General features: G+C 40.9%; 1 protein-coding gene across 3 annotated transcripts in view; it reads left to right on the top strand.

Annotated features, from left to right (window-relative positions):
• LRRC56 (leucine rich repeat containing 56) overlaps positions 1–17272 on the top strand; it is a 65483-nt gene that overhangs the window by 7552 nt on the left and 40659 nt on the right. Inside the window, exons 3-4 of one of the 3 annotated variants that reach the window (XM_080405537.1) lie at positions 4709–4873; positions 14701–14788. In XM_080405537.1, coding sequence (XP_080261663.1) covers positions 4709–4873; positions 14701–14788 — 253 coding nt within the window. Of the gene's footprint in view, positions 1–4708; positions 13497–14700; positions 14789–17272 lie in introns of those variants that run through there. The other 2 variants (XM_080405538.1, XM_080405539.1) reach the window with 2 other exon arrangements.

Consider the following 17272-nt stretch of genomic DNA (forward strand, 5'->3'; position numbering starts at 1 on the left):
AGAGCGATTCACATTAATATCAGGTCAGATGGGGTTGTTTTTTTCAACTTTTTAGAAGTTGCACCTGCTAAAATAGACTGATATGTTACAGGGTGCTTTATATTGCATAAATGTAGCAGGAACTGTTTCAGCCATTAGGGGTGGATTATTGTAACAGTAGTTTTATGATGACATCATAGCAATTTCCAGCTGCCCAAACAGTTATTTTCCAGAAGAGGTTATCTGTAGTGCACTTGCACAAAATTACACTTAAAAGGGCACTCATAGTTCCCTTGGGACTTAGAAACCAAATCTTTTGTCAAATCCTTAGCAAACACAGAATTCTTTGTTTTCGTTCTGTGTCAGTGGTAACAGTGTGGGCACTACTATGATTTGTGATTCTAGATTAAACAAATAAAAACTACATTGTGCAGGGCAAGAGAAATGAAAGTCTGCAGTGCAAGCTTCCTGTCATGAAGGGATAGATAGCACAATGATTCTCAGATGTTTTTTTCTAGACTATTTTTAGGTTGGTGGCATAAAGATAAGGGTATACGAATTGCGGTACCCTACCTGAAATGGCACTCCTCCCTGTCCTGGGGAGCGTTTTGAAGCCATGGGTAGCCACAGAGCACGAGAGGATGCTGGCTGAGAAGCTGGCTTAAGGGACTAGAGCTTCATTTTTGTATGGCATGTTAATATATAGAGGTATATGTCTTTCCTAGAGTAAATCTGGGTTGATTACTGTTGGTAGGTTACCATTTAAAAATGAAAAAAGCCAAATTGCTTGGACAAGCTCTTTAGGCAATGTCTTGAAGGCTGCATTAGAAATTATCATGCCTAGTCACACAATTCAGAGGATCTTTCCCAGACTTAAGAAGCCAAAAGTAATATGGAGTCAAGCATTTCTGGCAATTGCTGTATTGAAAGGCATATTAACATATATTTAATGAAGAATACACGATCCTGTCATTGACTCTTTGATAAATCTCATAGCAGGAAAATAAAATCTTGGAGTTTTACCAGTTTGTCAGACCCTAAGAATATCAAATAACTATTCTCTGCCAATTTCATTCTAGCAAATTACAGTATTCTGCAGGGATTTCAAATCACATGTTGTTCCAAGGACCATTTCATTTTAATAAAGATCTTTATTAGCTTTATTACTTTATATATGTTGAAAATTTCGTGCAGTTTTTAATGAACTTGCACAACATATCTGTGAATTGAATAGCTTACCATCATCATGCTTGCTTTGGGAAGGAGCATGGCAGCAGTGGGGAAGGTCAGCAGATTAACTGTTTGTAGAATTCAAGATCTTCCATCTCACTGCTCTCGTCATTGATTTCTCCTGCACTTACTGATTATCTGCCTCTAGTTATCCACATACAGAGCCTGCCAAGTCAAGACCTACAATGCAAATCCTGCAAAAAACAATTCATTGATTTCTTTTATTCTTAATGTTCATACGCAGGACAAGACCCCATTTTTTTCAGCCATTTTCACTTTCCCTGACACTTTAATCTACTTTACAGTTACTGTTTTGCTCTGCCATTGAATTAATTGGAGGTTTTTGTTGGGTGCAGTTAGCTTCTGTCCTTGTTGGTTCCACAGTGCTGCAGGTGTGATCCGCCTTACCATTCAGCGTATAGATCCAACATATAGCCAATGTGACCATCTTCTCTGTGGAGTAAATCTTCAGGTTCGTGACTTCTCAGACCTCTTTAATGACAACGAAGTCTTTCCAGTCCCTGTAAACTGTCCCACTGAGGCCAACACTAGTTTGGGTCAGCGGCTGCGTGTTCTGTGCAGCTGATAGAGCCATAGATTTCTCACTTGCTTTTTAACATTTTAAATGAGTGGGTGAGGTGGCTTTACTGGAGTGATCTTACCTGTCTCAAAATCAGATGGACCTGATGAAAAAGAGCAATGAAAAAGATCCTGTATCTGTAGGGGGATGAGTGTTTTGCCAGGCCCCCTGCTCACTCTTGCACAGTGCTGGAGATATTGGAAGTTTATGGATTTTTATGTAAGATTGGTACCTCACCACCCTGCACACTGAGATTTTTCTGTGTTTTCTATGTATTTGCTATATTTCTCATTTTGAGGATGTTATTTTGATCTGTGTTCAGGAGAAGATTCTTCTCTGGAGAAAGTTTTGAGGTGATAGAGGCATGTCAAAAGAATTAGTTTTGTTTGCTGACAATAACTCAATTTGATCCCGGACAATTTGTAATGAAAATACTTTTCTCCTCACTAATCCAATGTTACAATAATTACAAGCACCAGATCAATAGCGGGAAGTATAGGATTGGAAGTGTTGCTTCAGATATTAAGCCACAAATTGATCTCTCTGTCAAACCTTAAGTAAGTGCTGTATCAACACATATTTCAAAGATTGGAGGACGTTCTGAAATGTAATAGTGATGGACTGAAGAAAGGAGAACAATAATACGTTTTATGCAAGAGTATTAACTCTTTACAGCCCAAATCTACACACACCTGTTGTTAACTCATTATGTTTTGCACCCACACGTTACATCAGTGATTTCTGACTATTATTCCACTTGGTTCCATATGGGATTATCTCTGGATAGTAACGAACCTCACCTGAATTAAAAGAACCATAAGCAGTTGCACACAATCCAACACAAATCTTTTGCAACTGTTGAAGTATTCCAGCATTTATATGGCAAATATTCTAATTGGAGTCACTTGCTGACCAAAATAATAGTTTCTTAGGAAAATAGACAACACCGGAAAACCTTTGTATCACATAAGATTCTGAATTTCCTTGGACAACTGATGGAACTCTGCACTATGTCATACTGACCTGCTCTAAAGAAAGTAGAGGGGGGAAAAAATCTAAGAAATTCTAGAATTCTTTGGGAAAAGAAAAAGATAAACTTCATAAATTTCTCTTTTCTTTCAAAAACTAAGGCAAATAGGTTTTTTGAGATCACTTTTCCCTCTTAATGAGCAGAAATAGGAAATTTGTCCTTATACAACTATAGGCACGCTGAGGTGTTAGAAGCTGCAAATGTCACTGTTCAGTTCACTTTGTGGTGTTTCTTTTATAAGCCGTTAAGAACCATTGAAAGAAGTGTCTCTGAAGAATTTGTATTTGAATATGTTTTTTTACGCATTGAACATTGCCGTGGCTTGGATGTAGCACATTTGAGAGTTCAGCTTCTCCTCTAGGAGGGCTTGCCAGGTATGTGTAGTGATCTGGGAAGAATAGTTCTTGCTCCTTGTGGGTTGCCTCTCCCCTGATGAACGCATGGAAGGAGCACTCAGGAGAGTGAGGGTTTGCTTCCTGTCTTTCTAATGCTAGGAGATCCTGCAGGGAGGGGTTTGGTGGATTGTTAAGTTGTTCTTCAGATAAGGGCTGCTAATATTTCTGACTACTGAGTATTTTGAATTTTTTTTTGCTAGTGCAGAGATGAAGACTCTTGACTGGACACAAGTCGTCACAGCAAGAATTCTCTTTGGTGTAAACCTCTCTCACCTACTAAGTGGTTAGTCCTCTCAAGCAGAGATGATTAGCTGAGCAGTCACAACTTCTGTGTTTCCTAACTGAAATCACTCCTGTGTTTTCCTTAGGAAGGAAGGTGGTAATTCTCAGGTCTTGGCCACCACTGAAGCCTTGTCAGCCAGTTATGATTAGCTTGATTGTTTAATTAGTTTTCCAGCACCAAGAATAAGTATTGCTTCGCAGTGGAGAACAGAGGAAAACTGCAGGTGTCCCTTCAGCAGAGTGAGGAGGCTTTTCTCTAGTCTAGCCTTTTGTTGTTACAGCAATGTTTCCAGCTGTGATACTTCCTCGCTGCCAAGTAGTAGCAAATAGCTGTATAAATCATAGTAATGCTTGTACCGTTCGGGTACAGCCGATTGCTTTTTGACTCTTAACGGGTGTACATACACTTATTCTCATATTTCAAAATTAATTATTAATATTTCTGTAAAAAGAATAGCTTTGGGGATTAAAGAATGAACGCTTTTGAAGTGTTTCATCTTCAAACTTTGGATTTCATTCCTCACTTGAAGCACACAGAGTTTTGTTTGAATTGTATTTTAATTTTATTTTCTCCAAGACTCTTCAGAACTAGAAGTCGATAGCCGTGGCCTGCCTGACCCAGAGGGCAGTCAGTAGCAGCGCGGGTATGTTTAATTTAGGGCAGCAAATACAGACTGCTGCTGTCCGTGCTCGCCTGCAGGCAGAGCTCAAAACGCCAAAGAGCAGCAGTGACATGTCTTGGTGCAGGCACATGCAGCCTGGAGCTCGGCGGCGTTTTGCTGAGTACGGTTCACACTTCTCAAGAGGGGATGGGTAGGTAGGAAGCCCATGTGGAGAAGGGTGAGTGGAGTAGTGAGAAGACTGGAAAGGACTAGTATCCGGAGTTGTTTGTTCTTGGCTACCTTTTTTGTACAGAGCTATAGGTGGTATGCCTGGCCTTTTGTATAACTGCAAATAATAGTTTGTGTAAAAGCTTATACTCAAAGCTGAATGAGCGGTGCGACTAGGATAGCTCTTGAGGGTGAAGAAAAGGAAGATTACATGTTACATGATGCATGATTGCTTTGGGTTTTTTTCTGAGTAAAGAAACCTGTATCACCATAGGCGCTTGCTGACTTGCAATGGGAGTCAAAATCGATTTTGCTGAAGGGAAAATAGTAAATACAGGGTGGGGGAAAAAAATCAGACTGCTTGTTATCCTTTTGTTCAAAGCATATTGAGATGGACCTGAAGTGGAATCTTGGCAAAGTTTCTCATCGGGCCTCAGCTGCAGTCCGGGTGACTGATTTGAGTTGGCGAGGCAACCTAAATCCCAGTCCGCTGATTAAAGATGACGGAGAGCTACTTATCGATGAATACCTTTCCCCCAGGAAACTGGTGAGTAGACATCCAACTTTTTAATGAAGAGACAAACTGGCATATACAGAGCTGTATTAACTTAACCTTCCAAGTGCCTTTGTGATGGTTGCAGGTTGTTGCATATCTGACAGTTAGACTTCTGCATAAAGTAGATTCTGTCTTATGGAAATTTACCAAATGTTTGTCCTCCTTTCACCTCGTTTCATATAAAAAATATTCCCAGCATGAATGCTGCTGCCTTTATTGCTAGGTTTCTTGAAGCAGCAGGAAGAAAAGTACAGGTAGCATAATTATAATTTAAACAGATCTCATTAACGCCATCTGAAGTACCTCGAATCTTATCATTAGAAAAAGCTTTTTACATTAACCTTGTTCTAGAGATTGGAAATGTAACTTTAAAAGAACAACTTTTTTCTGAATTAGTGAAATCCTCTGTCCTGCTAAGAAGCCAATTAAAATATCCTGCCAGTGCTAGAAGTACTTTCTATATATATCAAAGTATATGAAATTGCAAAGCACATTTGAAAGCCATGTTCCTTTTTGACTGGGGGAAATTATTTTGCCATGCAGCCCGTTGAGAGAGAGTAACATGCTGAAGTCTTTGTGAAGGAATTCACTTTACAAAATATTTGTGAAGGAATACTTGGTTACATATTGTGCTGGATTTGCTCAGGACTAATTAAGGGTGAAATCCTTTGGGATATGTAGGAGCTGAGAAAATAACCTCATTTATCCCTGCTAAAGAAGGGGAGAGCTGAGAGCAGAAGTAGAAGTTCAGGAGGGAAGCTGCAGCTTTGTGTTGCAGAGCTGGGTAGAAATTAGTGAAAGACAGATGAGGCCAAGGCTGTGGTTCGGATGCCCCCAACGCGTGTGGGGGGGTGGCGGTGTCTGGAATCCGCCGCACCGCAGGGACGCTGGCTGCTGCGGGGGGCACGTGCCAGCTGCAGGTTTACGCTGCTCCCTAGCTATAACCGAGCACTGTCGATTGGACAGCAAGTTATTCTCAGAACTACTCTTCCCTTAGCAGCTAAGCCTTTTAGTGTTTATGAAATACCTGGAGATGCAAAAATCACTTTGTGCAGAGTGTATATTTTAAGCTTTCTGGAGAAAAATCAATACATGATCTTGCAATCTATGCCATTCACTTTCTTTTGGTTCTTGTGAACCTTTGACAACTTAGTCTTTTTTTAAAATCTGGCATAGAATTTGACCAGTCTAATGTGTTTGTGGCCTATAATACCCTGTCTAAATCCAACGGGAAGCTCTCAGATTGGCCTGTTTTCTCAGGGCGTGAACCAAAGCCCATTAGAGTAACCAAAACAGCTGCCCTCTGACTTCAATAAACTCTGAATTAAACCCTTAGGAAGTTCTTTCATTGGCATGAAATTCTTCTCTTTCTGAAGCTCTGCTGCTTTTTGTTCACAGTAAACTGTGAGCAGGAAAGTGTATGTAAGGCAATGTTACCCACTTCCCATGAAGTTACAGTTCATTATTTTATAATATTCTTTTAAATACAGATCTGTATTTAAATACAGATCTCCTACAACTCTAGGCTATTTTTTAAAATGGGTAAAACCCCTTTATTATTCTTATGTACCCTCTTGAACTTAATGGAGTCTTGCCTCTTTAAGGTTGTGTATATTAATATTTGTAAGAAATTCCATTTCAAAGTTTCTTTTAAATGGATGCATACTCTTCTACTAATTTCTCTGGACACAGTGATTTCCTGGCCCTAGAACCCGACATTTGTGTTGACATCGCTGGGGCACTTCCTGCTCAGAGGAAAAATGACATGGCATTGTTAAGGAAACATTTGTAATGTTTATAGCTTGGTTTAATAACATAGCCAATTTTTCTATTCTTTGACCTTTATGTTGATCAAATGGAAACTGCTGCTTCCATGAATTTACTTCCTCTGGATCTGCAAATGTAAAAATAGAGACACTGTTCAAACATTTAATCTGAAGCAAGTTTTCAGATGCTTTTTTTTTTTTTTCAAGGAACCACATACCACTGATAACCAAATGGTCTGAAAGGTTGTTTTGCTTAAATCGATACACTTGCAATATCTTCTTGATTGTCTTTTAGTTGTGAATATTTTAGGAGTTATTGATTGTGTTTGCTGAAGTGCTCTGAGATGGAAACTAATATATTTTTAAAATACGTGCTCATTAAAGTAAAATTATTTTACATTCAAATAAGGACATGGGCCTGAGTTCTGCGGTGTTGTGTAGGGAGATTTCTGGACACCTGGTGGAGGTTCCTGAGGAAGGTTTTCATTCAGAGATACACACATCTTTACTCCTTGCCTTTGCAGTGTTCTGCCTTGCGCCAGTTCCGTTTGGGCTGAGGGCTGGGAGGTCTGGCTGTGCAGGACCTGCGAAGGCTGGGTGCCTGGAATTGCAGCCTGTGGCCGCATCTCTGCCTGCACATCTCACTCATTTTCTCCTTTTTCCAGGGTGATGGCAGTCTCCATTAGCAGTCCTCGTTATTAAGGACTCCCTAAAAGGTGTGATACTTGTATTCCTTCACTTTTTTTTCCGGTTGCTGGGTTGTTTTCCCCTGAAGAGAGGGAAGTTTGGCTTAAACTGATTTTTATTCTCTTTCTCCCCATCCTGCCCCACCTTCCTTTCCTTTTTGCCTGCTTGGACCCTGTAGCACCTAAGACAACTCCTACAAAACCATTGGTCCCTTGTCTCTTCTGTTCCTCTTCATAGCGGATCCTCACCTCACATAAATCTTACGCTCACTCATTACAGGATTTGTGCTCTTCTGTGGCCTTGTTTTGGCATAACATTCACTTTAAAATCCTGTGTGACTCTGTATCCCTGTTACGTTAATCACATCTTCTGTAGTTTCTGCTTGCTGCCATCTCTCTTGCTGCGATCTCATGTGATGCCCTTTTATATTTGAATACTCTGCATCCAAGCTACAGGTCAGAAGCCTTTGATGCGAGGGTTGGTATCATTAGTTATTCTCTTTCTAGTATCAATGTCAATCCAGTATCAATGTCAATTTTCTGATGTACTGTTTGATCTTTACACTGTATGAATGGGCATTCTTGCTTTTCCATTTGTACCTGTCCTGTTAACATTTCGGGCTCCCTGTTCTGCCTGTACTTCTGTTGGGCTTATGTGTCGTTGTCTGATGTTGCAGAATACCAGGGTGAGCAAATTCCCTGTTCTCCCTTTGTTCTCAAATCTGGCTATTAATGGGCAATAAATTACAATTAATTTTTAACTTTTAGGGCTGTAGCACAGGTTTCTCATTAAGCGTGAAGGAACTGAAATTAAGAGCTCCACTTGTCTTGAATCAGATTTTTATTTTGTTCTGTTAACCCCCATCCCCTCCCCATCGTTTGCAAAGGATCTTTTCCTGACTCCAACAAAAAGCATTCCGCTTCTCAGAATGAACTCATTTTACAAGGTCAAATGATCTTCCAGATATTGTCACATTATCAAAACGAATCACGTTTGTGTGTGATTTGTAGAGAAGAAAGGAAGTATTCTTATTTTGCTATTTGTTGATCCTGCTCCAATTAATCATGTTTTCTAAACTTAGGAACACGTGTTCGGAAATGGTGTTTAGTTTTGTTGCTCAGGAGGTTAGGGTGTATTTCATATGGTATGCACGCATCCTCATGGGGAGAAGAAAATCCTAGAGGGTCCTGGAAAAACAGATTGGATTCTTGCTGAAATGACTCAATCGTTTCCTTTTTTTGCCTTTGCAGAAAGTTTTCCTCTCAGTTTTAAGCTAAATAGATTTGAAAAAAAAACCCTGGAGATCAAGGAAGCAAATGCAAAATCTTGATAAATTAAGTGGAGTCTAGGAGATGAAAGTATGACTGATTTTGGATTTGCTGAATCCTTAATTAGGATTGTATAATAATTTTTAAAATAATAATTAAAAAGTTTGAAGGGAGCTCTGGAGGTCTTCCAGTTCAATCTTCTGCTCAAAGCACAGCTTGTTTCAAAGTTAGATCAGATTGCTCAAGATAGCAGATAGCAGTAAACATAATAATGTGAACAGGGAAGAAAAATTACAAAGCCTTGTTTAGTTTCGGAGCTTTCCTTTTATATGTTGTTATCCTAACACTAATGCCTTTACTACAGTGAAGGCTTGTAGTTGTTATATTAGTGTTCATCTTGCTGCTTAGACATCTGATGTTTTACACTCAAATTGTCACATCAGGAAACTCTATTTATATGCATACATGCACATATGCATGCCTTTATATGAAAAAAACCCAGATTTTCATTTGCATACAGTGACAGCTGCTTAGCTGACATCAAATGGCAGATTACAGTCTTGAGTTTTGCACGTTCAGTGACACAACACTGAGCAATGGCTGTAGCTACTTACTACGCACCTGATTGCTAGACAGGAAAAAAATTAATATTGGGGTATGGCTTCTTTTATATCTAGGTGAGGGAAAGTAAATCCGTAAAACAAATTCAAAGCAAAAATTGATCTAAGAATATCTACTGTCTTGTCCACAGTTAAAACTGGGCTCCTACAGAAACAATACAGGCTATTTCTGGGAGATCAGCAAACCTCCAATGTCATTTCTGGTGCTCCACGTGCCCTTTGAAGCTTGCAATAGTTGGGGAAACTCCCAGCAACTTGCAGCATCAGACCCTTAATACTGGTTTAAAACAAGGTGTCAGGACTGTGAATCCCCAGCACAAGTCAGCGGGTAGCTGAACTGGAGGTGGCAGGGCTAGGCTGGCTGTGTAGATCTGTCGGTGTGACTTGGAGGCTTCGGCACGGGAATAAAGACCTCTTTACTAACGCATCCACCACCACTTAAATGTCATAATTATTGCCCTCACCTACACTTCTCACGCAAGCCAAGAAAGATGTCTCTTTATCACAGATTGAACGCCTGGCTAATCTCTTCATCTGAGCTGAGAGAAGAATGTGTTTGTATGTTCATGCAGCAAGTAGTGAAATACAGCTAAATATTGTAATTATGGGCATCTGCAGCACTTAGTCATTTTGAAAGGAAGATTGTACATGGGACCACAGGGAAGTTATGTTCCCTCTCTTTGAAAATCCCTTGACATAGAATCACTTAAAACTTTGTTAATGTTCTAATAACTTTCTTCTTGGAAGAAATATTTTGTCATGCTTTATATTATTTTTTTTTTTTTTTGTGCAGGGAGAGATTATACTTGAGTTGGTAATTTGAAATAAAATCCTTGCAAAATGCAATGAACACATGAATGGACATGAATCTAGGATTTGCATACAGGTGTAGTATTAAAAGAAAATAAGCTCACCACTCAGGAATTCCTGTCTTAGCCAAATTAACCAGGATCAGCAAAATAAATGCACAGCTGGAAGTGCTTCTCTGACAGCTGCACGCAACATGCTCTTCAGCAACATATCTACTTTTCTTAAGAGTATGTGAAAAATCTAGGAAAGAGAGAAGAAATCAGTTGTATACACCAGCTTTAATTGAACAGATATTATTTGCCAATTAAGGAATTTACAGAGAGTTGCAAGTGGGACTTGAACTGGATTTTGCGTCATTCCCAGGTGACTCTTCTGCCAGTTGGGAAGCTCTGCAAGCACAGAAGTATTTTTCACTTGCAATGTTTTACAGAATACTTATTGGCTCTTCTTGTCAGTCAGGGGAAAAGCTTTCCAAACCAGTGCACACTCTCCAGTGAGCTGTTGGCCAGACATTTTGCATGATGGGAATAGTTTGTGACCTATCATGGAACTGCTCCTTAAAATACTGGCCAAATTATTTACCAATAGCTTCTGCATGATCTCATGGAAAATAGTTTTACTCCTATTTTGGGGGAGGTGCAAAAATGTAAAATGAACCTCATCCATCTTTATTTTACTTACCATGTATTCTTCTTCAAAGGATTGTACAGTAATTTACCATGGAAATTTATCCTTTCAAATAAACAGACTTAGGGTGGAGTATAACTCTTGCTGCCTAGAATGAAGCTGTCCAGCCACCTTCTTGACATCATATGCCGGAAAGATTTTGATGTTTGATTCTTCAGAAAACATCCTCCTCCTCTGTCTAACCAATACCTACCTTGCTAGGCAGTGGCAAACAGAATCCTCTCTGAACATCAGCAGTCAGCCTGAAATTATAGTTGGATTTTTCAAGGTATCTTTTCCATGTAAAGTAACTCTGATATATCAAACTCTTTGCCTAGAACAGATCCTCGGTTTTGCCTGCTCTATGTTCAGGCTAAGCAGCTGTAAATAGCTGAAGAAATCCCTAGACGGCACAGTACCTTCAAGGCTGTAAGCATTCCCTGGGGCACAGGCAGAGAGGAGTTCTGTCCCTGGCTGTCAGAGCAGCGCTGTGAGCTGTGGGAAGGCACTCATTACCTGGAGTCACAGTGGGACACCTCTGGACCAGGGCAGAAGCCTGTCCTAGACCTGACATGGCCCTAGGAACAAAGAGATGCAGCACTCCTTAGCATCAGTTCTACCCAAGTGGTGCCAGACATTTCTGTCCAAGTTGATGATGCCTTCAGTGTGTTTGGCCATGGTTTTTTTTTTCTTTTGCTACCCAATAGCAGCAAAATTCTTCCTAAATAGCCCTCCTTTCAAATTGTGATGAAGGCTGCTGTGCTTTGACATTAAACAGCAAGATGAAAGGGAGATCCTGCTAAACATCTGTTATCTTGTTTAAATGTTTCTGTGTCCTTCCCTAAGTCTCCTCTGTTCCTGGTGCCAGAATTTTAGCTGTCAAACAAGACACATCACGCTTCCAGCTGCACCAATATACCAAGAAAGGTGTCTGGGGAGTAGGAGTGCCCTAACTGTCTTTCACGGGAACCGTTCACCATGTAACCTTCTCTTGAACTGCCGCCCTGGCCTTTTGCTTGCTAACTAGTTTGCAGTCAACACCTGGGGTCTCTCTGCTTCTAGTGCCTTGAAATGAGCTCATATCCTCAACCTCAAAGCATTTCTTGTTTCCTTCATGTAGTATGATAGCTTTTGCATCCTACAGCCAATCGGTTCCAAACTCTCTGAGCTTCACCTTGGCATCAACAGATGGAAGGACAGTGATTTTCACAGACATGCTTGAAAAAGCAGAACAGGGAAGTGGGGAGCACATGGAGTCTTGTCGCATCTGGTTAGCACATGCTTCAAGGCAGCTGTCTATATTTCAAATAGCTGGTGATGGGAGCCAATAACCCTTCCCAGCACTGGAGCCACAGCTCTGTCTGTTGCAGTACAAAATATGGATGTGTTAAGCAGCTTGTCTTTCAGACAGGAGAAAAAGTACAAATGGTGGCTCTGGAAGAGGAAAAGGAGGGCAGAGAGGCCCACTGGTAATCCCTGGTATGAGGAAAAGGAACAGGGAACCCTGGATGAGGAGAGAATATAACTTTGTGCAGTTCGTATGCTTGGATTTTGAAAGAGGAGAGCAAGGAGCAGAACTGTGAAAGGAGGCTGTCTAGGTTACAGTAGTGGGACGAACAGCATGCAGGGAACTTGCAGACAGCAAAGGAGAAATGCAGAGGCTCCTTGCAATGCCAGGACCTTCTGCTACACTACTGACAAAGCATATGAATGACCCTAAGCTTATGACTTATTCTGAGACTTCTTCCTGGTCTGCCTTCTAATGATGTAGGCTCTTAAGACTGTTTTGATGGGGAGGGGGCAGATATTTTTCAGAAGAAGCTTCCTTTAATGACAGTAAGCCTGTGTCCAAGTCCAGCTATCAGAGTGCATGGTTGCGTGCCAGGACATCAGCTAGCTCTCATTTCACACGTACCCTCATGCTATATGACAGACAGTGTCATCTGCTGAAAAGGATTACTGCAAACTGTCTTGCAGCGAGGGATCTTGTGTATACTGGGGGCAGAAAGCAGCCTGTAGTTTGTAAGCTTGTCTTCTTTGCAGGAGCAAAACTGTTTTTGTGGTGGCTGCATCGGGAGATAGAAAGTATATTTCTGGATGCCATTGGGGACTCCCAAGTTTTCACCTCAGACCTTTGTTTTTCATATGCTAGTGGCAAGGCAAGAAAGTCTAGAAGCTTTCTTGGGTTCAGCATGCTTAAAATCAGTTTAAAAAAAATTAATTTTAAACATGGTGTTTTAAAGACAATTCAAAAGCAGTTGAAGATTTTGGATGATTCTGTTTCTTAGGAGTCCAAGTGAAGACCTTACAAAGGGAGCCAGTTTTTCAAGGAGGGATACTCAGCCTTTTCAGGAAACCATGTCTTTTTAAACTGTTGTCTCACTTAAACTCAGACTTGCATTGGAGCCTTTGTTTCTAAGAGGGTGTGGAACCATCAGAGTAAATGAAGTTGTAGTCACTTGTACGCAATACAAATTTTACATGATGAGCGGGAATGTCGCAACCACCATTTTCCCTGCAAAATTAACTGGATGTTCTTCTGGTTATTTTTTTCTGCCCAAAACTCATAAACAGACGTGGTCTTGCACATTCCCTTCTAATGAATAATTTCCGCCTTATTAAACAAACTGAAGAATGCTGTAACTTTTTAAGAGTAAGAAAACTTGTCCCCTGTAGGTGGAGGTTGTTGAATGACTTCCTGCCTTCAGCTTAAATAGAGGGACAAAAGGCAGGTGACAATAATTCTTCCAACCCGTGCTGTTGATTGCATCATTGAGGAGGAGACACTGATGCCAGGGTAAGCCATTTCTTTGAAGTGGACTTTTTTTAGCCCCATGTCCTAACTCTTTTGGCACAGAAAGGTGAAAATTATTTATATTATATACATAGTTGTATCACTATGCGTGGTATCAACTCTTTCAGGCAGTTATTGTGACGCAAAAGCCTCATTTCTCATCGCTCAAGGGGTGTTTCAGACTCCTCCATGAACAGCTAACCCATCAGGAAGAAAGGATACAGTTCCCTCTTGGTTTGTTTTGTTGAATTTGTGCATGGAAGGATCCACTGAGCACCTAAAGCAGATGCATAGGAGGTGGTGGGACGTGTAGCCTGGATGAGCGAAGCTGGGGAGAGAGGAGCAAGGTCATAGCAGGAAGGAATAGGGGATGAGAGCAGTGGTAACGTGAGATCGCTTCAGCTGCTTCTGGAATTGCAGCCTGGTGTCTTAGGACTTCACAGCATTGCTCTAGTTTTCACTGGCTGTCCTAGAGCTTCTCTTTCTCCTCTGTATATAGTGTCTCCTTGTTTTTATCCTCCTGCTTACCTCTGCCAAGGCGAAATCTATGTGTATGTACCAATATAGACTTTAGGATATTAGGAGAGATCCTGCATTCACATACACTCCCCCCTTGCTTAATGCAGTGGCTGATGCTATTACTCAGATTTTGCAAAAACAATGGAAGATTTTGGAGACTTTTATTTGTATTGCATAGAACTTTTCAAAAGAATCTGTAATTCTTATAATTAGTGTTGATGTCTTTCAGAAAAGTGGGCTGCTTCAGGTAAACTCATGTTTTCTTTTCATGATTCTGGGTTAAAAGGCTAAACAGTGTGTTTTGTTGAGTTTTACTACCTAGTGCCTTTTTGATTACCAATCTGCTGAGGTTTACTACAAGATTTAGGCAAATCTTAAAGCATGGACATACTGTTTACATTAAACTAATTGCCATGTAGGTCTGTTGTTGATCTGCAGCTTGAATGTAACCCTCAGCCCTGACTCCTTAAGCAATGCAGAAGTTATGTGAGACTAGAATAATTCAGATCTATGAGGAAGAAAGATCTTTGAATATTGCATTTGTTTAAATGTTATTACACATCTAGCCATTATGACCTGGAGTATATGTTGACAAAGCACTGGTTGAAAGCCTTTCTACATCTTTTTGCTCCTGTGCCACCTAGTTTATTGCATGAGAGTACACATATATGTTTGCTTATCTTTACAGAAAGTTTTGGCAGGGGTAGATGATCTGCAGCAAGTGAAGGCCCTAGAGATGCGAGTAGACACAAGAGAGAACAGCTTGGGGAACTTTGGTAAGAAAACACTTTAACTTCTCACTGTCTCAAAATTTCCTTTGTCATGTCTTGAAGCAGGACTGGGGACTTGGAAACCAATGGCCAGTGTAAAGTACTGTCCTGCTCAAGAGCTCTTGAAACATCGTCTCCCTGGTATCGCTCACTCCTTGATCTCTGTTTTCTTCTCTGAGGGTCTAAATAGGACTGAAAATAATGGCAATGGGATGAGTGACACCACTTCTGTCTGAAGCCAATTAGTTTGAACAAATTTCTGAATGACATGCCTCTAGGCCCTGAATCCGCATTTACTGGTTACCCTGTCCTCTATAGTATATGGCTCTACTCTAGCAAAATAGTAGCCAAAGTTCAGTTTCTCTCCACTGTAAGATTTCCCTGTGGCTGAGAAATTGCTAGTGGTATCAGGCTGCTCATGCTGCCAGCAGCCTGTCTTTGCATCCCGTACTGCCTCATCGAGCTCTGCCAGATGATGTGCTGGAGCAAGGTCCTATAGATACGTCTTTTTGATGAGTGCCAAACAGCCCTAATGCTTCTGATACATTTCTGTGTCATCGCTGCACTGGGGAAGTAAGGAAGTTCCAAAGGAATTCCCTCTGTAGCAGAGTTAACACTGAGAATATGAAACCTTCCTTTTTTCCAGTACTGGCAGTCATTTTCTGTCCTGTGGATTCCCATTGCAACCAAGCCCATCTTCTGCTGTGTTGAAGCTGAGTAACTACTGCGGGGTATTATTTATTGTGCCAAAAGGAGTCACGTCCCCAGAAGCATGTGCTGGTATTTTCAGCCAAGCAGTTCATTTTCATGTGCAGTGACTGTAATGTAACAGCCGATATCAGCTTTAGTGGGTCTTTTGATGTCAATTTGTCAAGAATGGTTAAGCAAGTACAGTGAAGGGGGCTTTTGTCTTGAATTATAAACCCACTTTGTATTAGTTATTCTGTTTATTTCGTAAATAGGTCTCTTTCTGATAGGCATTTGATAATACAAGGTAAATTACGTCCATTTCTTTCAGAGATCATAATCTGGTCAGTCATATTTCCTCCAGTTAAGGTAATCTCATTATGCCATTTCTACAGTGCTCGAAAGTGGTGCTGCCATTCCTATGCCATTTTATATTAGCTGTGACAAGCCAACAAAGTCTTTCACATTTTTCACTCTGTACTTTCCTTTCCATTACTGGAATCAATCCCTTTCTTTCTGCTCCCCCTGGTTAGGATTTTGCAACTTTTACAGAATATGGAGCACTATTCCCATGTTGCGAACTATTTCCGTCTTGTTTATGTCACACCATTTGCACCAAGAGTTGGCTCTTTCTTGAGAGCTACAAAAACCAGCAGCTGCAGGTCCCCACTGCTTTTGAGAATAACAGAACATGAAGACCATCCTGAATTGCCTTCTGTCTTTTTTTTTTTTTTTTTTTAAAATGCTTTTCTGAATTTCTATCCCATGAAAATTTCTTTGCAAATGTCAGCAGGTGGCTAGGGCAGAAAATTTGCTTCCAGTGATCATCAGTTCCTTGCAGGTCTTTTTTTCACATCTGATTTTTAGGGGCATGGAGTAAGGCCTTCTTTTGGGGTATTGCAGGGCAGTTTGCACCTTCAGGGTGAATGGTGTAAGCCAGACTGCCGCTGAAGGTGTTGGGCTCATTGCATGCTCCTCACCAGCTGCCTGCCCCTGAAACTGTGCTGCTGACCTGGTCTCTGCTCACAGGGGTCTGGATAAATAGCCTGAGGGAAGGAGTAGGGTAAGAACCAGACCAGATGGAATGACAGAATCATTAAATCATAGAACAGTTTGGGTTGGAAGGGACCTTACAAATCATCTACCTGGGTGAAGACCTGAGCACCCTAGTCTGATCTCACAGAAGACTTAACTCTGAGCAGGAGTCTGGGCTTGAGAGCTCTGGCTGTCCCCTCCAGCCTGGACCGCTCTGCAATGTGGTGTTTCTGTTTGCATTCCAAACCTAATTAGCTTTCTGTATAGCCATATCAAATCATTTAACCTTGCTTTCACTGTATCCCGTAGTTGCAGAAGATGGGTAAAAGCATCTTTATCATCAAGGAACTACTTGTTTGGATGATCAGCTTGCACTGAGTAAACAATACTGGTTTAACTGTGTTTATGTGTAAAGATAGAAGCTGTGCAATCTCTTAAATGGCCAGGTAAAGGAGTTGCAAGTTACTAGACTGTGCATAGTTCTGGGTCACCCAGAACCTTGCAGCACTTGAACCCCAAATTTACACCATAATTTCCACTTGAGAAATGTTTTGGTGTTTACAGCTGTACACAGGCTGTAACACAAGCATTGAGGGCCCACATCTCCTTTAGCAAGATTTCCAGAGTGATTTAAAACACGTTGCTTGAGGGTTTTCTTACAAGCATTCCACTTGGGGATGTGCTAAACTTTAAAGCACCGTCCTGCTAACCTTTCCTGGTTCGTCAGGTCAGCCTCAGTACAATGGTGTGACACGGTGGGGAGGAACA

The sequence above is a fragment of the Falco punctatus genome, assembly GCF_963210335.1.
Source record: "Falco punctatus genome assembly, chromosome: 10".
NCBI classification, from domain to species: Eukaryota; Metazoa; Chordata; class Aves; order Falconiformes; family Falconidae; genus Falco; species Falco punctatus.